This window comes from Antechinus flavipes, chromosome 1 (assembly GCF_016432865.1).
Source record: "Antechinus flavipes isolate AdamAnt ecotype Samford, QLD, Australia chromosome 1, AdamAnt_v2, whole genome shotgun sequence".
Lineage (NCBI taxonomy): Eukaryota > Metazoa > Chordata > Mammalia > Dasyuromorphia > Dasyuridae > Antechinus > Antechinus flavipes.
The window spans coordinates 251,095,436-251,120,718 of NC_067398.1; the positions used below are offsets into that span (position 1 = coordinate 251,095,436).

Consider the following 25,283-nt stretch of genomic DNA (forward strand, 5'->3'; position numbering starts at 1 on the left):
AGAATACTTTGTATCCATCCTAGATATTATACAGGAAAATCTTTGAGCACAATTTTGGTAATTGTGCTAAATTTGGATAGGCTAATTCCCAGAGTGACCACAGACTAAAGTTTTTGGCTGCACTAACTGTTGAAGATTCCCTACTAAGGTGTGGAAGATTATGATCTGCAAGCTAGAGGAATTTAACAAGGCAATCACAGATGCTATGAAGTGATGTCATTCATATCAATGATTGAATTCATTAAGTACTCTTATTCACATTTGGGATCCAAATGAAAACCACTAATGCCCAGTTCTAAGTAATGATTGATTCCGTTTAACAAACATTAAAAGTATTTACTAGATCCTAAACCTTGTGCTAGATTTGAGGAAAATACAGTTTCCCAAAAGTCTTAGTATGGTTTTAACCACAGTACAAAGGTCTTTGCCTTTGCTCAGCTTAAAAGAGAGATTTTCATACCAAGGGGTTTAACAAGTTTCACTCTTGTTAAATGCAGTGTAAAGGTTAGCAAGCGAATCAAAAACCTAGATTACCCTTCTATCTCTGGCATTTTACCGGCCATGTGACGATGAGGACACCTTAGTTTTCTCATTCCATAAAATGGACCCCCATCACACAACAAACCTCAGTGGATTTTTGTGAAGAAAGGCTTTAGCTCTCAGCCATATAAATGCAAACTAATTTTTAAATTAAAATGTTCTTTTGAAAAACAAATAGGCTAATTTATTATTTGTGGTCGATAATTAAGCGAGAATGTGCTGAGTAAATTTTATATATATATATATGTATGTATATGTATGTATTTTTTTGTTTTTGCTTTAAGTGCAAAGGGTAATTTCTAAATTTGCGCATTGCTCTTTTTCGCCAAATTATTTTTTTAACTTGACACATAGAGCTTTTCGTTAGTGACGGCTTTAAAATGTGTGGCATTCTCTTCTTCCCTGTACCTAGTGGTCCTCAAGAAAGATGATTTTAGCTGAAGCTTTTTTGTAATTACAGAGGAATGGATTTCCCCATCTTTCAAAGCAATTTCCTTCAATTTTATAATATAACATCAGTCCCCTTGATGTCAAAAGTTCTGCGGTTCTTCTCCATGATTGTAGCCCCTTAGACTAGGCGAGTATCCAAAAAACTGGAACTGTGTTCGGTACACCTGGCATTCCTAGTGCCACGCCCATCCAAAGATAAAGATCCAATCCGAAGGCAAGCCAAGACGATTGACTTTCTTGTTGAGCAATAGTAGCCCCCAACAGTGGGTGGCCGTTCCGTCCCCCCAAGTCTCCGCCTCCCTTTCATTCTGAAAGAAAGAATCTCTGCAGAGAAGCCCAATGAGAAGCCTAGAGCCTGAGAACTACGTCTTGAACTCCGCCTCCAATCCACCGCCCCTCCCCCATGACTCCGCCCATGTGGGGCTTTGCAGCCTTCTGGAAGAATACACCAATCGAAGAACGTCTTACAGTAGATTGACAATAGCTTGCCCAATCCCTTGGGCCGAGGCGAGGACAACACACGCCCCTCTCTGTACTCCTCCATCCCTCCCCCCTCCACCCCTTACCCTCAGCGGGGGGTCGGAGCGGCTTGCTGGGAGCCAGTGTGGGGTTAGGAGCGGGCGGTGGCGACGACAGCCTGGGGCTCTGGTCACTGACTTGGGGACTCTAGTCCGAGTCTCCGTCCGCTAGGATTTGGAGACCGCCAGCAGCTCGGTTGCGCTCCCGTCGGTCCCCTTTCTCAGCTTATCTGGGGGTCGCCTCGGCAGCTCCCCGCTAGCGGCCGCGCCCCTCTGCCGCCTCCGCCCCGGGCCGGAGGAGCTGCGCTCCCCTCCCCCTCGGCCGCGGGGCCGCCGCCCCCGGAGGGCGGTCTGGGGCTACTCCGATGGCCCCCGGCTCCTAGCCGGGGAAGGAGGGGGCTGGGCGCCTTTGGGATCCGGACTCAGCGCAGCGGCGGCGGCGGCGGCGGATGCAGACGACCGTGGGGGGGCCGTGAAGGGGCGGCCGCCGCCTCCCGCCCCCGCCCCCGCCCCCGTCGTCCTCACTTCGCTCAGTCGGTCCTCTCCGCGGCCGGCAGGGCCATGTCCGGGGTAGTGAGGACCCTCAGCCGCTGCCTACTGCCTGCCGAGGCCAGCGGGCGGGAGCGCCGGGGCGGCGGCGGGAGCAGCAGCGGCAGCCGGGACTCGGAGCGGGAGGCCCGGCGGCGGAGCCGGGAGATTGACGCGCTGCTGGCCCGAGAGCGGCGGGCGGTGCGTCGCCTGGTGAAGATCTTGCTGCTGGGGGCCGGCGAAAGCGGCAAGTCAACCTTCCTGAAGCAGATGCGCATCATCCACGGCCGAGAGTTCGACCAGAAGGCGCTGCTTGAATTCCGGGACACTATCTTCGAGAACATCCTTAAGGTGAGGTGGACTCCCGGCGTGGGGGATATGTGGGGGGCGGAGGAGAACGAAACTAGAGCGTCGTCTTCTTTCCCCTCACATTTGGAAAGAGCGGGATCTGGCTACCTCGCTTGCAGATCCTACCTGATGCAGGTGAGGAGAGGACTTCTGATAGCCAAATGGCTGACCGTCTTCCAGATGCGAGTAAAAAGTGATGTTATGATAGGGACTTTGTTCTTCTAGAGTCTTTGGTTGGGCCCAAGTCTAACCATAGATGCTCAATAGATGATTGTTGAATGGGAAAGTCTTACCTGATTCTCTAGTGAAATATTTCCTTCCTGGCAGACTACAGAGGGATCAAATGAAGCATCCTCACCACAGTGCTGGTGGGTATCCTAAGGAGTTCCATTTTACAACTGAGGAAGAGAGTTTAAGTATTTCAGGGTCATAAAGCTAAGTGCTCTGAAGCTGTATTTGAACTCAGGCCTTCTTAAATTGTTCTTTCCATTGAACCACCTTCAAGCCTCTTCTTAAAGCAGGAGACCTCCGTGATGTAACAGATGGAGTGCTGGACTTAGCTAAGGGTCAGAAAGACATGGGGTCCGAAGATGGCTTCTGACACTGTTTAAAAACAACAGCTGGGGAATTCCAGAAGTAAGTTTTAAATTCTGTGACTATGGGCAAATCATTTTTTACCTTTCTAAGCTCCACTCTCCCGATTTGTGAAGTAGGGATAGTAATATCTTTGATTTAGTTGTTTTAAGGATCAAATGAAATAATGAGTGAGGTGTATTACAAACTTTAAAATGTCATAATAAGTATCATTTATGTTTCATTTTTATCGTTTTATTTGTTTCTGAGTGTGCAGTCTAACATCTAAGTAGGCACTTAATAACTACTTATTGAAGTCAATAGAAATGGAATTGAAAGTTTCTGTGGTGGTTTTTGTTTGGGGTCTATAAGGAAACTTGATTTCTATCACCAAAAAGTCTTTTTCTTCACAATCTTGATAATTTGGCGATACTATAGTGTGGATGGTAGATTTGACCATTCTATGGACATCTGGTATGTTGATCTTAGGGGCTGGTGAGATCATTACTGGTCATCTAAAGGAAAAACCTCATTGGGAACTTAGGGTAGCAAACCACTGCATGTTGGCTGCTTACTTTAGAAAGTTGCTGTTATGATGTCTGTGGTTTTCCCACTCCACCCTTTAGAGTCTTCAATCAAAGCTGATGAGGAAGTTGTTCCTGTTCTTTTCTAGAGTGTGCAAAGGGGGAAAAAAGTCTCAAATCTGTTTTAGTCCATATTAGAAAAGGGTCACAGAGAATTTTAGGGAAGTTATTGAGTGGATACAGAATTGACTTCCTTTCTCTACTTAGGTATGATCACTGGGTCACTTTTTCTCTCCTGGTTTTTAAGTGGTCAAAAGAACAATTTTCAGGCCTTAAAATTGTCTTTTTGCTCATTGTGGTAGTAGGAGGAAGGGAATGAGAACCTAGACCTGAGGACCTAGAAACATTGCGAAATTAGCTTATACTAAGGAACTAGATTGGTGTCCTGGAGGCTATGGATTTTATCTTGCATTTAAAATTTTAGAACTGGAGATGACTTTAGAGATCATTTAGTTTAATCTTCTCATTTCACAAATAGGAAACTGAGGTCTAGGAAGACTGAGTGGTACAGCCCTGTCTAGAACACATCTCCTCACTAGTTCAGTGATTTTTTTTTCACTAGAACATGTTGTTTTCCTTTCTAGACTTATTAGAAAAATTTAGAAATGGATAGAAAAAAATAAAGAGGAAAAATTGGCAAATATCCCTTTTCCACTTTTTTCCAGAACACTAAAAGTTTAGAATTCTCACAAAGTATTTAAATATTTTTGTTTCTAATTCATAAAGGATTTAGTGTGTATTTGGAAAACTACCATTTATTTCTAGGAAAAATAATTTTGATTTTTTTCTGGACAAAATTGTTGTTTGCCATGTACCAGTCATACTCAATATAAATTATACTTTTCTGACAAAAAAAAAAAAAAAAAAAAAACAAGATCCTGGCATTTGATTTAGGTTGATAGAATTTATCATCTTCCAGTTTCTTTAAACTCTGGAGACCATTGGCAGTGTTAAATATCACAAATGTGACTTTTAAAAATAAAGTTAGCCCTCTTAAAAATTACAGATATTATTTAAATGAGTTTTAGACAATCTAGTCTTAACTTTTACTAATGCATACAAAACATTAACTTTTACTTTTGTTACTTTAGTTTTTTTATTTGTTTTTATTTTTTTTTTTTTTTTTTTAGCAAAAATGAATTCCCTATTTACCACAACAGTTCTTTCCTTCTCAACTTGTAGGTAATTGTAGTTCCATCTTAAATTAAACTTTAGCTAACAAGAGAAAAATGGCTTTAAATTCTACTTTGAGTTTAGAACACAATACTTAAGACATGTCTCATTGCTGAGGAAAAGATTTTTTTTAAAGCTTTAAACAGTGAGTTTTGCAATTACTCAGAATAATATTAGTGTTTGCGAATACTTGTTAGAGTTGCTATGACTAAATTACCCAGTTATTTTAAAGGAAAAACTAATTTGACTTTTTCCCCCTTACTATACTAAATAGTTTGATTATGTGAATCTTATGTAAACATGACCTGAGTGTCTCCTTGTTTTCTTTTTATGCTATCATCAGCAAAATCCTCTCCTTTTGAAGAATAACTTATTTAAGGAACATAAAGTCTAAAAGTAAATGAATTGATCTTATACAATTGACAAGACTTTTTTAAAATCAAATTTTCTTTAATTTCTGAGCTGTTTTTATAACTGCATTTTCAAAAAAAGCATCTGTAACACAGCAGGTTGCAACAGCTTTGGGATAAAAGGCAACAATTAATACACACAATACAAGGTTTCAACTAACAGTTTTCACTGGCTTTTATTCAGACATAGCCCAGAAAAAAATTTTGGTCAAAAAATGTGAAATAGGTCCATCTGCTTATTTTAAGCATATTGAAAAGGAAGCTAATTGGACCATTTTAATCTGTGTCTTTTAAGTAAAAAGTCTATAGTTATACTTTATTCAGACTACAATTAGGGTGATTATGAATTAGTGTTCTGCACCATTACCAGATCTTTGAAAATCAGAAACTGATGTAGTTATATCCACAATAATTTAACTCTTCAAGACTTAAACAACTAAGTTACTGCCCATAAGAAAAGAAAAGAAAAAAATGAAAAGGTACTATCAAAGCAAGCAAAGTCAATACCATTACATAGATTTTGGTAGTTTGCTTCTTCAATATTTGTTAAATCTCAGGACTTTTTTTTTTTCTTTAAAAATTTGGATTTCCTTTTCATTATGGTATCATCAACAAACACTGCCCATTTCATTTTACAGAGAAAAGCTAAAAAGATTTCATATGAAACTATGAACACTGGTTATGTAATTTATTTTTAAATTATATATTAAATTTAACAAGGTAATGACAAAATTGCCCTTTTTAAGTGCTCTTCTGAATTTGTTTCAAATTTTAAAAAATAGTATTTTTGATAGACTTTTTTTCCCCATCTCTATCTCTACCCACTAATTTAATTTAGCTCCCTTGTAACAGAAATGTAATTCCTGAAAATGTCTCCTTTATCCCTGGGCCATCATCTCTCTGCTAGCTGGGAGAAAGTATGCTTGTTTTACCATCAGTCTTCTGAATCTATGACTAGTCACTATTTAAAGTCTTTCAGAGTTGTTTGTTGTTGTTGTTTTACATCATTGTCATCTTGTAAATTGTTCTTAGTCCTGCTTATTTTGTTTATATAAGTCTTCTCAAGTCTCTCTGTAAATGTTTCATATTCATCATTTCTTTTAACACAATTATATTTTGTTACACATCCATTTTGTTTTCAGTTCTTTGTTGCAAGAAAAAGTGCTTTAAATATTTTTTGCATTAATCAATCATTTCTGACCTCTAAGGACTATATGCCCATTAAGGGCACACACACACACACACACACACACACAGAGTTAAGTGACTTTTTGAATACCATTTCAAATTGAGTTCAAGAATGATTGGATTAGTCTACAGGTCTACAAGGCCAATAGTACATTAATGTATCTTTCCTCTAATAGTTATGCCAACAATTGTGACATTTGTGGTATCTCCTCTTTGTCAATCTGGTGTGTATGAGGTGGAATTTCAGTTGTTTTAGATTATATTTCTTTTCTTATTACTGAGTTAGAGCATGCTTTCATATGATTATTGATAGCTTGAATTTCTTCTTTTGAAAATAAACTAATCATTTGACCACTTAACTATTAGGGAATAGTTGTCCTTATAAACGAATTTGAAATCTATTTAAATATAAAGAAAACTGTATATATTAGTCTAGTGTTAAGAAATTTTGTAGTGCTTGCTATATATTATATCTTTAAGTCAATACTCCAGGACTGCTTTCTACCTGAAGCCTTTCCTGATTATTTTCCTCACTCTCCAACTGCCCTGTATTTAAGTATTTTGTATTTAATGTATTTGTGGGTTTTTAAAAAATATTCTTTATGTGTTTCATTCTCTTTCCAGTGTGTCCCATTGAGTATGGATTGTTTCATTCTTTATATTTATATCCCTAGAACCCAGAAAATCATATTATCACTTTGGGCTTCAGTTTCCTCAGTGATAAAATAAGGGAATGAACTAGACAGACTAGGTCTAGATCTATGGCTTAAAATCCACAAACTAATAACTGGTAAGGAGGGCAACCACAGTGATGACTGAAGGAGGAAGAGGAAGATCAGGGAAGATTTGACTAAACAATTTACATCTTATGTGAGCCTTGAAGCTAGAGATTTTTTTTTAATTCATTTATTTTCAGATTTTTTTTCTTCATTACATCTAAACAAAAAAATTTTGCAATGTTCTTCGTTTCTTGAGTTCTTAATTTTCTCCTTCTTTCTCTTCCTTCCTTCCTGAGAAGGCAAGCAGTTTGATACAGATTATTCATGTACAGTTATGGACAAATTTCCATTTAAAGCATGCTATTAAAGAAAACAAACCAGGCCCCAAAACATAAGAATAATAAAGAAAGTTTTAAAAGTATGCTTCATCTGTATTCAGATCCCATCAATTCTTTCTTTGAAGGTGGATAATATTTTTCATCTTAAATCCTTCAGAATTGTCTTGGATTATTGTATTCTAAAGAATAGATCAACCATTCACAGTTGATCATATAATATGACTGTCACTGTATACTTTGGTTTTTTTTTTGTTGTTGTTGTTCTGCTCATTTCACTTTGCATCAGTTCACAGAGGTCTTCCCAGGTTTTTCTGAAATCATCCTACTTGGCATTTCTTATAGTTAAATAGTATTCCATCATAATAATATAAATACAGGTTGAGTCATTCCTCAATTGATTGGCATCTCCTCATTTTCTAGTTCTTTGCTACCACAAAAAGAGCTGCTTTAAATATTTTTGTACATATAGGTCCTTTTCCTTTTTCTTTGATCTCTTTGGTGGTACAGACCTAGAAATGGTATTGCTGGGTCAAAGATTATATATGTTTTATTGTCCTTTGGGCATAGTTCCAAATTGCTTTTCAGAATAGTTGGATCTGTTCACAACTTTTTTAGCCATGCATTGGTATCCCTTTTTTTCCACAAACCCTCCAACATGTCATTTTACTTTTCTGTCATATTATCCAATCTAATAGGTATGAGGTGGTACTCCAGAATTGTTTTAATTTCCATATCTCTAATGATAATGATTTAGAGCATTTTTTTTTCAGTGACTAGATAGCTTTGATTTCTTTGTCTGAAAACTGCTTCATATCTCTTGACCATTTATCAGTTTGGGGAATGACTCATACTACAAATTTGATTGTTCTCTATCTGAGAAATGAAGCCTTTATCTGAGAAACTTGCTGTAAAAATTTCCCCCACTTTACTGCTTCCCTTTTAGTCCTGGATATATTGGTTTTGTTTGTGTAAAACCCTTTTTAATTTGATATGATCAAAATTATACATTTTATGTTCTCTATTTTTTTTTGGATATAAATTCTTCCTTTATCTATAAATCTGAAAGGCCAAATATTCCGTGTTCCCCTGACTAGCTTATGATAGTATTCTTTATGTAGTTATTTTGATCTTATCTCTGTATAGTATATGAGATGTTGGTCTGTACTTAGGTTCTGCTATTCAGTTTTCCCAGAAGCTAGAGAGTCTGAAGAGGTGAAGAGAAAAGTGAGTGAATGTTAGGAAACAGGGAGGTGCAAAGGCACAAGAGAGGACATGTTAAATTCAGGGAATAAGGTATTGGCTAGTTTGTTTAGAACTAGAATGTGGGAAGGGAAGTAAGGCAAATAAGTCTGTGAAGTCAAACAGAAACTAGATTATAAAGAGTTGTTACTAAGTAATGGGCTGAATAGTTTGTTTTTTATCCTAAAGGCAATAAGAAACCACCGAAAATTTTTAAGTAGGGATGTTACCTGGTTCGATGTAGCACTAATTTGGAATCTTAGTGGAGAAAAATCGGAAAAGAACATCTAGCAGTCAAATATATTTAGAACTAGAGAGTGTTAGGATTTGGAGCTTTGAATGTTAGAAATAAGTGAGCTTTTAGTTCATCAGACTTGTTGGAAATAACTGATTATCCAGATAGCTTGAATATAACTTACTTGTGTTGTAACAATGCTTTACAATTGTGTGTATTATTGAGAACTTTTTGTTTACTTTGTTTATTGGACTAAAATGACCTCCAATTGAAACAAGTTTTACTTTGCAATACATAGAAAAAATAAATTATACACCACTAATAAAAAGCTTATCCCAGTTTGAAAATTCTTTTAGAGCCCTTTAGAAAGAAAATTCTTAGTTAACCATAGATAATTAAGGAAGAATCAGTATGTGCAAGCTAAAGGCATTTTGAACAGTTTTCCAATTCCTAAAGAAGCTTTACAAAAATCATTGAAAGATAGAATTCATCTCTTTATACCTAAGATTATGATTTTCTAAAATGCCAAGGGTTCTAGATCCTTTAGAACTTTTAGTCTGTGAGCAACTTTTTTTCTTTGGTCACATAAGCACCAAACTTTCCATTAGGACCATAAATTTAAGAGGCTAGCTAGTGTAGCCCCCTTGATTTTACAGATGAACAGAGGCCCAGAGAATTGAAGTTGTTTGCCCAAAGTCACACAAAAAATAAGTGATGATACAAGTGGGATTTGAACCTAGGTCCTTTGGTTCCAAAGCCATTATATAGTTTCTCAAAGAAATAGAAATCTGTTCCTGTGTCTTCTTTCTGTATTTGGGAAAACAGTAAGTTGCCTTCCCAGCAAATTTCTCTAAAATAGCCAAATTTTATATTTACATTTACCTTTGTAATGCAAAAAATCCTTTTTATCAATTGAAAAATCCAGTAAAGAAATTTCTGGTCATTTCGGGGGGGAACTAAATGTATAAATTGTTCTTGCTTCACAGCTTTCAGGTTTGCATTTAGATAATTTTAACAAAACTCATCTAGAGTTAGCAATATCTGACTTTTAGTCATATTTATTTAAGTTGGAATAAAGCAGTACTTGGGGCTTGTTGATAAAAGATTGTAATTATTTTCTCCATTTCTATATATTTGAAAGTATGGACCTGAATAAGATATTTTTTAAATGGAATTTTTAAACTATATTTGTAAGTAGACCTAATTACAGGATGATCCTCAAACCAGGGAAAACTAATGATAAGTAATAGATTGAACTTGCATTACCTGAACAGTGCGATACTTTACCATTTTTTTCATACCAAAACTATTACAAAGATGGTACCTAACTTAAACATGTTGTAAATTCACCATCTGAGGCAATCATTTTAGAAAATCATAAATTATCTTGTTATCTCACCCATATATTCTCTGGAAGTACCAAATTCTTTATGGCTTTTAGAAGTTGAAGATGTATTTTCTAGTTTCTACTCTTTATAAGTGACCATCTTGGTGTATCCTAAATATTGACTACTCTGAATTTGCCTAATCAGATTTAAAATGAAAAGAATTTGAGAGATCATCTAGACTCTTATATATATATATATGTGTGTGTGTGTGTGTGTGTATATATATATGGAAATTGAGGTTGTGACTCACAATTAGTGACAGAACTGAGATTTGAATTACATCCTAAGACTTCGAATTTGTTAATATTTCATCTGTTCTGTGCTACCTGTCAGAATATCTGTGGGTCCCTTCTTCATTTCCTGGAAAACCATACTTCTCTCTAAATCAGTTATATTTTACTAAACAGTCATTTGACCTTCGAATAATGGAACTTGCCAAACAGAATGACTTACTTAATTATATAAAAGAAATAAGACAATACATAATAGATTATGTACTGCATGACTTGCCCCCATAACTTTTCCTAGACCCAGTCTTCTGGATTGTAGCACCTCCTACTCCCTTTTATTTCCTCCTATTCGCCATCCTTTACCTTCCGTCAAGCAGAATGTCATAAAGCTCTGGCTTCCTCTGGAGTTAATGTATAGGGCAGTTCAAAATGTGCAGCTTCAGACAGGAGGGTTTGAGTTCAAGGTTCCAGGTTTTACCAGTTGCTCCAGCATTTTTAGGGAAAGACGTAGTCCCACAAATTGTTTCCTCCTTTACCAGAGCAAGCAAAGAGATTTATGTAATAAATTGCAGTTCCTAAATGCTATACAATGACCAGAGGGGCTGCCAGTAACAGGATGGGTGTTTGGATTTAGAAGCAGTTACCCAGGACATTACACTATGAAGAAAATTGATTATTGTTGTCATTTTCATAGGATGCCAAAGCCATTGCTAGAAGGACCTCACAGACTGCTTAACCCAAACACCTCAGATGAGAAAATTCAGACCAAAGGAGATTAAATGACTTGTTAAATTACATGTAGTCAGCATCAGAGTTTGAACTCGATTGTATTTTGAGCCTGTTTTTTTTTTTTTTTTCCATTGTACTATACCTGCCTTTTTTATTATAGAAGATAGGGATTGCAGATAGATGTCTCATAAAATTGTGAACAGTGCTTTAGATATCAATATTTTGGGAGGGACCGACTTCATTAGCATAAAGAATTCCAGATTAGGAAATTCCCTCTACCTGTGAGTTGCCTTCAGCACTGAGGGAGCAGCTGATGTTCAAAAGGCAGGCCCTGAAACCACCTGTCAGAACTAAAGCCAACTCTATTCTTGCTTTTCTTGTCTGTGATAGCCTTACACTTTGGGATTGAATTAAATTTTGAGAATAGTACTCATTTTGATTGCTTATATTACGTTCCCTGATAGGTTAGTCAGTTCAAATATTTCTTTTGTGTCTGTGTTTAGGATAATGCTTATTTCCTTTGGTTAACTGGAAAATATAATCACTATTTTTACTTGTAGAGTAACATACACTTTGAAAAGCTGGAAGTGCTACATTGGTTCACCTGGATGAATCAATCTGGAATTTGTTCTGGTTTAGGCCTACATCTTGACCTTGGCAGAGAAAATAAAGAAACGGCTAGTTGGCTTATAAAAAGGAAGGCTTGGAAATGTTTAGAGAAGCAGTGTAGCTAAGTTTGTCCCACTGAACATCAGCATCATAAGTACCTCAAATTTTTCTGGTTACTATGATATTTCCTATTGCATTTAGAATCCATTACATGTTCTAAATTTATTTTAGCTTTCAAGCCAAAATTAAGATAATATTGGCCTAAACAATAGACCTGAGCTTTTAAAGAAAATTGTAAGGAACTTTGAAGTCCCCCATTATCGCTAAAATGCTGAATTAATACTATGCTTTGGTTTCCTTAAAAGCAGAATCACTAAGGTATTTGTGAGGAATGACTATTATTTGAAAGAACTTCAAAATCTAATTTAGGAGTTTTTTGAATATATATGTATATGTGTATACATATATATTCAAAATCAAATATGGGATTGGGGAAAAGACTCTATAAATTTCAAGATCTATCTTCTGATTTGAGTTTGGTGCAGTGTTGACTATTTTTTCCCCCTATTTGTTGATAGGGATAGATATTCATGTAGTAACTTTTAAGTACTTCTTGATAAATGACACTAATTTAAATTATTCCCATCTACCCAGTGATCCTTTTATACTGGCTTTCTTTTTCCTTCTTGCAATTATGTAAAACATTTCCATACTAGTCAATTTGCACAAGAAGACTCGAATAAAAGGGGGAAAAAAGGAAAAAGTATCATTGTGCATTTTAAGAGATCATAAAATGGACACTTTTAGAGGAAACTGAAAAGACCTATATTAACTAATTGATGAAGAGTAAAATGAGCAAACTTAAGAAAATTATTTATATGATGACAATAACATTATAAAGAGGAACAACCTGGAAAGACTTTTAGCTTTCTGATTAACACAATAATAAGCTATATAGTTCCAGATAATGGAAAATGTAGTATGCCACCTATCTCCTGCTGGGAGACAGAAATCCATAATATGACATACATTTTTGGACATAGTTGATATAATTTGTTTTGATGAAGTGGAAGGAAAGGAAAACAATTCTTGAAAGAGAGAAATAATTAGAAAGATAATTAGAGAATATTGGATAAGAATGATGCAGAATGAAGTGAGGAGAACCTTGAGAACAATTTATACAAGAACAACATTATAAAGAAAAACAATTTAATTGCTCTGATCAATTTACTGACCAACTGTATCTCCAGATGACCTAAGAGAAAACACTCAAGATGCAGAAAGAGAAATACATTTTTGGATGTGGCTACTGTGTGGATTAATTTTGCTTGGACTAGTTGTTTAGTTTCTGCCTCTCATTTGACTTGTTTTAAAAAAAACATACATGTTTAACATGTATGAGACTGCCTGCCATCTAGGGGAGGAGGTGAAGGGAGGGAAGGGAAAAGTTGGAACAGAAGTGAGTGCAAGGGACAGTGTTGAAAAATTACCCATGCATATGTTCTGTCAATAAAAAGCTATATTTAAAAAAAAAAAAATCCTGGACTTGGAGCCTTAGACCTTATGTCTTGCTTAGGTCAACTCATCCCTAAGGCTTTCTTTTCTAAATTTTCCAGACTTCTGATTCTGAAAGCAAATTCTAAGAACTCAGTTTTCCTAATCTTCAAAGTCCTTGTGATTTCTTGGCTTGAGTTCAAAGATTCACTAAACCTAATTCTTTAATTGTCTTTCTTTTGGGATCACCACTATAATTATATGTTTGCTTCTAATATTCCCTCCTTTTTTCTCCTTATCCTTGTGGTCATTATTACATATTCCAAAGCCACAAGAGTACATTTTCTAGAATGTATTCATAAGGCAAAAAGTATGTACGTGTATCTACAGAAATACAAATGCACACACATCAGAAAGATTGTTTAATGTTCTTGTTGTTCAGTTATTTCAATCATGTCTGACTCTTCTTGGCCCAGTTTGGGGATTTTTGGCAGAGACATTGGAGTGCTTTGCCATTTCCTTCTCCAGATCATTTTATAGATGAGGAAACTGAGGCAAATGGAGTTAAGTGACTTACCCATTGTCACATAAGCTAGTAAGTATCTGAGGTCAGATTTTAACTCAAGAAGATGAATCTTCCTGACTCCAGACTACTGTGCCACATAGCTGCCCCTGTTTAATGTTTGCTGGTACTTAATCTTTTGAGCCTTAGTCTTAGTTCTTCTGCATCTAGTTTAGTTTACTTGATCTCAACTTTTAGCCTTTGAGATTCATAATAGACTTGGGGACCTTGGATCAAACCCATGTGTTCCTTCTACAATTCTCTGTTAGACATTGAGGCTTTCTGTTATCAAACATTTGGATTTTCAACCATATTCCTATATAATCATTGGCTAAGGAACTGTCTTTCTTCTCTTTACCCAAAATAAGGGAATGTTTTTATTAAAAAGGTCATTTTAAAGTTTTTTCATAACCCTCAAAACCACAATAGCATACTACTATAAAAACATACAAAGTCCATCTATTACATTCCTCATTTATACAATAAAAAAGCAGAACGAAAACATTTCTTATGTTCACATGTATGTGTATGTATACCATATATTCATAGGAGGTTTGTTGTAGGAATATAATTTTATAAATTTTAAAGTTATATTTACAACATTGTTGTTGTAAGAGTGACTTCGTGACATGCTTTTGAAAATATGGTAAATTATTATTGTTCCCTTTTGGAATAAAGGAGTAAAAATATATTTTAAAACAAATTTTAATAACTTATGATTGACTTTTTAGATACCATATATTTAGGCACTTGATGTTAAAAAACTACCTAACTATTAAAAGTTGCCTTAACTCTGTATTCTCATTCTACTTTTGATCAAATTTATTAGAATTTTGATTACTGGAGTTCAGATCCTTCCTCAGACACTGTGTGGCCCCTTAACTTCTCTTGCAGTCGGTTTTCTCTAGTGTAAAATGGGCATGATAATAGTTTCTTTTTCATAGGAATGTGCAGAGGATCAAATAATATCATGTATATATGAAATGCTTTGTTAACTTTAAAATACTATATGAGTTAGCTATTATCTATCCCTTTGTTTTAATGAACACAAAGTAGGCATTCTATTTTTACATTTGCTAGTCTTCTACTTTTTTTTAAATATTGACTATGATTTGTTGTAGCTATAATGCAAACAACTGAAAATATTATTTGGTAACATTGATTTTTTTTAAAAGGGAAAAGGGTGGGAATATAAATAAAATTAGAATGAGAATACTTCAAAACCTGGTTTATATAACTTGTGCTTCTCATATTGTTTTAATTACTGACTTCCACAATCATCTTGCTGGTGACTGTTGACATTTCTGTCTCATTTCTGCTCTCTAGTCTACTCTATAATTACTTTCTCTTAATTTTTCTTAATTTCTCTTAATTCTTTTTAAATTTTTCATAAATATTATTATATAACATATAATAATAAATTCCAGTAGACTTGGAATGGAAAATGCCATCTCTATCCAGAGAGAGAACTATGGAGATTGAATGTGGATCAAAGCCTTTTGATATATTCACCTTTGTTTGCTTTTTCTTTCTTGTGTTTTTTTTTTCCCCTTTTGGTCTGATTTTTCTTTTTTCATTTTATAATAATAGTTTTTTTGTTTTTCAAAATACATGCAAAGATAATTTTCAATGTTCACCCTTGCAAAACCTTTGTTCCATATTTTTTTTCCCTCCCTCCCCATTTTCCCTCTCCCTTAGATAGCAAGTAATCCAATACAGGCTAATTATGTGCAATTCTTCTAAACTTACTTCCATGTTTATCATGCTGCACAAGAAAAATCAGATCAAAAGGGAAAAAATAAGCAAGAAAACAACAAGCAAACAATAACAAAAAAGGTGAAAATACTATGTTATAATCCACATTCAGTTCCCACAGTCCTCTCTCTGGATGCTGATGGGTCTTTCCATCACAAGTCTATTGGAATTGTTGTGAATCGCCTTATTGTTGAATAGTCATGTTCATCAGAATTGATCATCACAATGTTCTCTTGGTTCTGTTCACTTCCCTTAGCATCAGTTCATATAACTCTATCCAGGCCTTTCTGAAATCATCTTGCCGATTGTTTCTTGTAGAACAATGATATTCCATTACATTCATATTTCATCTGATTTTTCTTGTACAACATGATAAATATGGAAATGTGTTTAAAAAGGATTACATATATTTAAACTTACATTAGATTGCTTACTGTCTTGGGGAGAGGACAGGTAAAAGAAGGGAGAAAAATTTGAAAGAGTTTTACAAAAACGAATGTTGAAAGTTATTTTTACATATATTTGGAAAAATAAAATACTATTGAGAAAAAAATATATTTTCTCCCAGAAACCATTTCTTTGTTTAAAAAAAAAGCTTTATTGATATAATTTCTCTTTATATTAATCATTTCCTCCCTCCCAAACTCTACTCTTATCTTTTGAAAAAGAAAATCAAGAAAATATCAGGTTACATGAGATAATTTATGTAATAGTCAAACCTTGTAGAACCTAAAGGAGCCAGTATGTTTTGGAAACCGTTTTCTTTTTTTGATGTTATTCGGGGAGTTTAAATACTAATTGTTTTCTTTACAACCACAATTATTTGTTAATAGTAATTATTAAGCAGAAAGGTCTTTTTTTCTGCTTAATAATTTCTTTAGGGTCTATTTGTTTTTCATTAGATCAAATCCAAAGTTTTCATCTATTGTTTAATGTGCTTTTTTTTAATCTGTTACTTTGTGATTTCCATCAAGTTATTCTTTATTCATGTAAGTCCCCATCTGATTTGAATCTTTGTTCTTATCCATATCCATTGTTGTTTAGTCATTTTCGGTCGTTTCTGACTTTTTGTGACCCCATTTGGGGTTTTCTTGGCAAAGATACTGGAGTGGTTTGCCATTTCCTGCTCCAGCTCATTTTACAAAAGAGGAAACGTAGGCAAACAAGATTAAGTTAGTTGTTCAGAGTCATATAACAAGTAACTATCTGAGGCTAGATTGGAAATCTGGTCTTTCTGACTCCAGATCTAGTGCTCTATTCACTGTACTACTTACCTGCCTATCCCTTCAAACCCACTTCAAAATTTTTCTTCTCTAAGAGCAATTAACTAATTTAATTTTTCTCTGCAATGATTACTTATTTCCTTATTTTCTTTTCCTTGACATTACTACCTGAAATTTGTTTCTGTTTTCTAATTCCTTGTTTTTATAATACAGTTGGCAAGACAAGATAATTTTCTTGAGCAAGGATTATATTTTAAAATTCTTTTATATTTTTCAAAATGCTTAGTGCTATGACTATAATAAGTGTTCAGTGAATGCTTGAAGAGATTGCATTATTCTCATCTTTATGTTTTTTGTTTGATTAGTCTCTTTCAAGACAATGACAGTTCTTAAAGTTTACTTTTGTTAAAATGTAATATATAATTTCCACTTCAGATAAGAAACTAAAGGTATTAGATCCAATTCTTATTCCTCATTTCTTCCCTGTTTACTCACATATTCTCTGTTACTGTTATTCTCCTAATTTTTCCTTCATCTTCATTCCACCCAAAAACATCTGGGGTTGATATTATATCCAGCCTTTGCCCTCCTTATTTTCAGTCTTTCAGGGAAGGAGTGATATATTTACATAAGTAGTTCCCTATCTTCTCTGAATATTTATAGAAAAATTTAGATCTGGTTTACTTGAGTTGTATAAGGAAAAGACTCATCATAAGTTCTTTTACTTTTTTGTTGAATTGTATAATGTTCTGTGTTCATTAGTAATTAAAGTAAAAGCTCTATTAACAAAGCTTACTATAGACGCTAGTCTTTTCATTCATCTAAAATAATGCATAAATAGCTTCAGAAAATCAAAATTACTCTTTCAGGCTCTTAGTAGTAGTTAGTAACTATAGTGCTCCTGAAAGAGTTATTGTGTCTAATCTCTTAAACTGTATTGAGACTGGTACCATTCCAGTAAATGGGAGGTCAAGGAATGTGCATAAGGAATTTTGAAACTGTAAATTCATGTAGTTTTTTCTGTTAGCACAATATACACATTTGGAAAGCAGTTTGGATTGGCTTTAGCAGAAATTTAACTCCAGAATTCACGGTGATGATTCTTGTTCTACGATTGATCAGAATCCTAAGCAAAATACTTTATTTTTAAAAATTGGCATTATTGTTGTCCTTATTTCAGTTTCTTTCTGTTTCTCAGCTCTTATACAATACTGTCAAAGTCATCTTTCTTTCTCTGTCATTCCTCATCTCTTTCTGTCTCTCTCTTTCGCTTCCTCTTAAATATGCTGCCTTTTCTGCTCTGCCATCACCCTCATTCAGGGCCTTATTACTTCATTCCAAGAGTATAATAGTAGTCTCCAAGTTGACATCACTGCCATACGTCTCTCCACTATGAAAGTGATCTTCCTAAAACTCCTAAAACTTTCTAAAACTTAACCATGTCACCTTTCTATTCAGTTAAATCTAGTTATTCCCTATTTACTCCAGGATTAAAGATAAAATCTTCTCTTTAGCATTCATATCCTTTCACAACTTTGCCCCTTCCTAATTTCTCAGGTTTCTTATAACCTATCTTTCCCCCACCCTAAACTTTTCCTCCACATGTACTTCTTACAATCCTATAACATTAACCTCCTTGCTGTTCCTTGCACAAAACATTCCATGTCCATGCTCCAGGTATTTTAACTGACTATCTCCATGCCTAGAATTCTGTTCCTCTTCATCTCTTGTTTCCTGGCTTCCTTCTCACCCATGAATGAATTGTAATTTAAAAATTACAATTCATTCCATTACAATATTCTATTCTATTACAATAATAGAGCGTATTAATCATTCAACAAGCATTTATTAGGCATCTGCCCTGTACCATGTATTAGAAATAAAAATACAAAGAATTAAATAGTTCCTGTTTACAAAATAGATTCTGATGGAGTATATAACAGAGAAAAAACTGGGTTCTCTGACTGGGAAAATCATATAACTTCTCTTGGCCTCAGTTTCCTCATCTGAAAAATGAAATAGGTAAGCCTAGATAACTATTAAGATCACTACTGACTCTAAATCTTAGGGTCCTGTTAAGTGGCAATGAAATCATTTTTTTTTTTTTTTGATCTTGATCTTTGATCTTGATCCCATTTTTCTCTACAGCCCCAGTATATCTCAGGGCAGTCAATAAATCGATCAATCGACAAATATTTTTTAAACTCTTACTCAATATGCAGATTGGTAATAGGAACGGAAGATAAAAAGTAAAAGACAAAATGAAAGTTCTGTCTTCTGTTTCCCATCTTTGTATCCAAGGTGCCATGTCAATCCTCATCCATTTCTTTGCCTTGGGGAACCTCATTTTTCCTATGAGATTGACACTAGCTCAAGTTTTATTACCTTCTAGACTTTTCTGATCATACATTCTCCCTCTGCCCTAACCCCCCCAGTTATCTTTTTTATTCTTTAAACTTAAATAGCATTTTGTACATACTTCACCTTTTGACTTATAGTGACTATATATTGATCCTCAAACATCATAAGTATCTATATATCAATCTTAATTCTGATACTAGGTTATAAGCTGTTTGAGGATAAAAGTTGTATTTGCATAATAAGATAACTAAAATTGATCATGTAGTAGATGCTTAATGAATGTCTGTTGAATTTAACAAGCACATTCATGTCATTAGTATGAAATTTCGCTTGCATCTTTAATGAATGTTTAAAATTATATACATACCAAAGAATTGTTTTAAGATAAATTTCTTTATGATTTATTACCCATATGTTTGTTTTGCATACCAATTTTATATACCTATATATCTGAGCTCGTGTAAAAATTTCTCAGGCAAAAAGGGGCTCAAACTTGTAATAGAATAAGCCTTCTGTATCTTTAGAGAGAACTATGAAGGCTGCACATGAAGCAAAGCATAGTATTTTCATTTTTATTGTTGTTATTGTTTGTTTTTGTCATTTTTCCCCCTTTTGATCTGATTTTCGTGTGTGCAGAATGACAAATATGTAAACAAGTTTGCAATTGTACATGTTTGGGAAGGGAGGAAGAGGGAAGGTTTGGAACACGGGGTTTTGTGGGGGTGACTATTGAGAATTATGTATGTGTTTTGAAAATAAAAAGCTCTAATCAAAAAAAAAAGAATTATACATGTTTAACGTATATCAGATTACTTGCTGTCTAGGAGGCAAGGGGAAAGAGAGAAAAAATATGGAACTTAAGGTTTTGCAAAGGTAAATGTTGAAAACTGTTTTGGCATATATTAAGAAAAATAAAATACTATTAAAAAGTCAAAAAAAAAAAAAAGAATCTCAAGTGGAAAAAGGTTAAGATGTCTTGATATAGTCAAGCTATTTTATTTTATAGAAAAGGTAACTGAGACCCAGAAAGAGAAAGTGACTTGTCAAAAGTCGTACAAGTAAGTAGTAAATAGCAAAACTGGGTTCATAGAGTACATATGTATTCCATTATATTTGCTTTCTACCTGTAAATTTATATCGTTAAGTGTAATTCTATTTTTTACAGCATTCCCATCATATCAAAATAACAGGTTCACTCCCAGTCCAGCTAGTCAATACATGTTTCTTATGTCTGATTGAACAGAGATACTACAGAGAAGATCAGGGTGACGTTAGAGGTTCCACAAATGCTTTCTCTTGAGACTTGTATTTCCTTACTTTTGTGACAGGATATTCAAATAATGTATTTACCAATGTCATACTCTCTTTTTGCTTAAACTCCAAATTGACTGTTCTGAAGTAACTGATTAGAGTAGCCTTGAAATCTATTGGGTGGTCTTCTTACTTCCTCAAGGAGAAAAAAAAGATGAAGGAACTATTGTAGAAGTCATTTAATTTTATTGCAGAGTAAGATTTTTCCCACTAGAAACCTGAGACAAAGATAATTTTGAATTCTTGCTCTTCTCAACTATTTATAAGTTTATAGTTGAAAAGGATACCATTATTTAAATGGCAACTTTACACATCTTCTTCTGGTTTAGAGAATTATTTATTATTACCAACTAGAAAGGGGAGTTTGGGGAAGTTAGTGAAATAGAGATGTTAATTAGAATCAGGAGAAGGGGATATAGGAATGAATCCATATTTTTAAAGTGGAACCTTAAACTCCATTACTGAAAAATAACTTAATAATCATTAAGCTCTAGATTATTTTATATGTTTCTTTTCTTCTCCTGATTCCAGGTTCAGTGCTCTATTCAGTGTGCCATCTAGCTTATCAGTAATATTTTTCTTTAGCATTTAAGAAGTATGGAAACCAAACTAATTCAGAGGATTATGAATTCTAATAACTATTTGAATCCTATTAATATATTTTGCTTATACTAAACTTTGATATGTAGTAATTTTATTTTTAGTGGTCAAGAATAAATATATGTATAGCATTTCTATAGTATTTTAAGATTTGCAAAGCATTGTATAAGTATTATTATTTCATCCTCCTAGCAACTCTGTGAGATATAGATGCTTTTATTATTCATATTTTACAGATGAGGAAACTTAAGCATACAGGATAAGGGACTTGCCCAGTCACAGAGCTAATAAGGTAACTAAGGCTGGATTTGAACTCAGATTTTTCTGACTCCCAATCCTGCTAATTAGATAACATTCAATATGTTTTCTTGAAAAATAACGGTTCTGACACATTGTTAGATCTATTTCCTTGTTTTCTCATCTATTTGTTAAATAGATAGGGCAGTAGGACTTTAACTAAATGGAGATTACTTCCATTATTGAATGGAAAAAGTCACAGTGGTGAAATGTCCTGTCTGGAGCCATCTAGTGAATTATTGGAGAATTTTTAAGACACTTATACAATTTGGGAATTTCACAAGGTCATAAAATCAATTCATTATTAATATGCACTCCTGACACTTAGATATAATTTCTCTGTCTTCAGATGAAGACTTTGTAACTTCCATTTTCTTACATCATCTCTATACATTTAACACCAAGAGGAAAGTATTAGTTATTTCTCTTCATATGATCTTTCTTCATACGTCAGCTCAGTCATTTGTAGCAGATTGTTGTCATGACTTAGAGAATGAGGGAGAACAGCTTCTGACAGAAAGCTATGATTGCTGCCTTATAGCCTAGAGCAGTGGTTCTCAAACTTTTCTCAGTATCTTCATGTTGTTAAAAAACTATCGAGGATCTATTCAAAGAGTTTTTGTTCACGTGGGTTATATTTATAGCTATTTAATATATTAGAAATAAAAAATGATTTTGAATTTGTAGACCTTCTGAAAAGGTTTCAGAGACCCCAACAATTCTTTGGACTACACTTTGAGGACCACTGGCCTAGAGCAATGAAACATTAATCAGAAGTGTTTTTGACCAATCTGGCATAATTGAATCACTTACATATATAGCTTTCATGACATTTGTCTGATTCTTATAGAACTTTCAATTCAACTAATACTTAGTAATAAGCATATAGGATAGTGCAAGGCACTCTGCTAGGCCTTGGGGATTGGAACAGACCTATGATTTCTTTGATATGTGGAATTCCCTGTCCCAGGGCAGGTCAGCATTTTCTTTAAAACTTATTTTTAGAGAGTTGTCTTAGCAGAAGTTGGCAAACTATTGTTGGCCTGAATCAGGGAAGGGGTTATCCTTTGAATTGCCCACCAGCTAAGAATATTCTTTATATTTTTAAACGTAAATAGTGTTCTTAGCTTATGACTGAAGACTGGATTTGTCCATCCAGATTATGGTTTATTTACCTCAGACCTTGAGTACTGAAAGATTATGTGATGTGCCTACGGTCACACAGCATTTGTCAGAGGAGGGATTTGAACCTTGGTATTTTTAGCTTCAGCGACAGTTGTAAATGGAATAAGGAACATTAAAGAAGAAGAAAGCACTAACAACCACAGAATTAGGAAAGACTTCGCATTTTGGCTTTCATATATTCATGTAAAGATATTTAAGTTAATTCTTTAAAGATGAATAAGGATGCTGAGAGGTGGAGGTGAAAATGAAGTACTTTTCATCTTTGAGGAATCATTGTGTGAATGTGGAAAGCAAGTAGAAAAATAGTTTTGTTTATATGCTTTTTTGGTGGAATTATAAAAATTTGTGAAAAGGAATAATATAAAATGACTGGAAATTTTGTGGGAAATCATTTTGTGGAAAACCTAAAATGCCAAAATAAAGGGTTTATATTTTATCTTCTAGGTATTGGAAGCCACTAAAAGTTTTTAGGCAAGAGAATGGCATGGTACTTTGCATAAGTTAGATTATTTTGACAACTCCATGGCGGATATATTGTAATGGGAGGAAGATCAATTTTAATAAGGCTAGTGTAGAATTACAAGTTAGAGAATGATAAGGCCTTTGTATTGTAGCCTTGGGATTAGAGAAAAGGGTATGAATGTAATTGGTAAGACAGTAGAGATAGAATTGCAAATATTTGTAATTCATTTGCTGTAGAGGAAGAGAGAGAAGGAAGAGCCAAAGATAAATCCTAGGTTGCAAATCTATGATTAGGGTTGATAGTGCCCTCAAAAGAAAGAGGGAAGTTTATGTTGCTTAAATGTGTTTAGGTTGATTAAATTGTGGTAGCAATTTTATTTTAGAGCTATTACAGGAAAAATAAGTTACATTGATGTAGGCCAAGTGGTCATAGTTGGATTGGATTTTTGGGTGTGTGTTTTTTTGTTTGTGTATTTTTAATCCTTACGCTGACATGAGTGATTAATTTTTATTTATTTATTTTTATAATGACTTCTTATTTTTCAAAATGCATGCAAAGATAGTTTCCACCCTTGCAAAACTTCGTGTTCCATATTTTTCTCCTTCCTTCTCTCCTCCCCTGGGTAGCAAGTAATCCAGTGTAGGTTAAACACATGCAATTCTTCTAAACATATTTCCACATTTGTCATGCTGCACAAGAAAAATTAAATCAAAAAGGAAAAAATAGGAGAAAAAATGCAAGCAAACAATAACAAAAAAGGTGAAAACACTATGTTGTGATCTACATGCAGTCCCTACAGCCCTCTCTCTGCAGATGGCTTTCTCCATCCCAAATCTATTGGAATTGACTTGAATTGCCTCATTGTTGAAAAGATCCAAATTCATGACAGTTGATCGTAATATAATCTTGTTCTTTTGATTCTACTCACTTCATTTAGCATCAGTTCATGTAAGTCTTTCCAGGCTTTTCTGAAATCACCCTGCTCATTTCTTATAGAATAATAATGTTCCATTATATTCATATGCCATAACTTATTTGGCCATTCCTCAACTGATGGGTGTCCACTCAATTTCCATTTCGTTGCTATTACAAAAAGAACTGCTATAAACATTTTTTGTATATGTGGGCCCTTTTCCCTTTTTTATGAGCTCTTTGGGATACAGATCCACTAGAAATACTGCTGGATCAAAGGGTATGCACACATTTATAGCCCTTTGGGCATAATTTCAAATTGCTCTCCAAAATGGTTGGATCAGTTCACAACCCCACCAACAATGTACAAATATCCCAGCTTTCCCACATCCCCTCCAATATTTATTATGTTTTCTTGTCATCTTATCTAATCTGAGAGGTATAAAGTGGTACCTCAGAGTTGTCTTAATTTGCATTTCTTTAATCAGTAGTGATTTGGAGCATTTTTTAATATGACTAGAATGCCTTTAATTGCTTTGTCTAAAAATTGTCTTTTCATATCTTTTGACCACTTGTCAATTGAAGAATGGCTTGTACTCTTAATAAATTTGGCAGTGAAGAAGTATTAATTGGAGAAGAAAAGAAACTGGAGATAAGGGAGGCCATTTGGAAGATTTTTATAATATAGTCAGAAGATAATGTGGGTTTAAACTAGGTTTGGTAGTTATAACTATATCAATGTAGGAGCAAATAAAAGTGAGACTACAGAAGTGTAAAAATACAAGACTTGGCTTAGATAACTCAGAAGAAGGGAGAAGAAAAAAAAGAATTACTTAAAGCTTTAGAGTTTAGGTGACTGAGACAATAGGAGTGCCATCAGTAGATTTAGAGAAATTAGAATATATAGCAGGCTTTGGAGGGAATATGATTTGGGATTTAAATTTCTTGACCATGGCTTGACTTTGGATGCAGCCATTAGTATTTGCCTGGAGACTTTAAAAATCTGATGAAAAGAGCTTTAAACTGAAAATATAGAAGTTAAAGGAGGGAATATACTATATTCATCTCCTAGGAGATAGATGGAAAGTTATCAATGAAGAGTTATCAGCTGTTTTAAAGAGCCAATATAATATCTAAGAAGTACCTTTGGGCTCAGAGATGAGCATGGAATTTGAAATCAGAAGACTTGAGCTCATCTCTCTTCTATGTGTTCTATTGCACTTACTCTGGGTACTTTGAGACTTTCATAGAAGAGACAGACTGGCCAGCAGTGCTAAAATCATGAGATTTTTTATGAACTGCAAGAATTTTAATTGACATA

At 34.4% G+C, this 25,283-nt stretch overlaps 1 protein-coding gene across 1 annotated transcript in view; it reads left to right on the plus strand.

Moving 5' to 3' along the window:
- Window positions 1-1,567: 1,567 nt before the first annotated feature.
- Window positions 1,568-25,283, plus strand: part of GNA12 (G protein subunit alpha 12) — a 121,075-nt gene continuing 97,359 nt past the window's right edge. Inside the window, exon 1 of the mRNA XM_052000085.1 lies at window positions 1,568-2,387. Within this exon, the coding sequence (XP_051856045.1) occupies window positions 2,070-2,387 (318 nt within the window). The 5' untranslated portion in view covers window positions 1,568-2,069. The remainder of the gene's footprint in view (window positions 2,388-25,283) is intronic.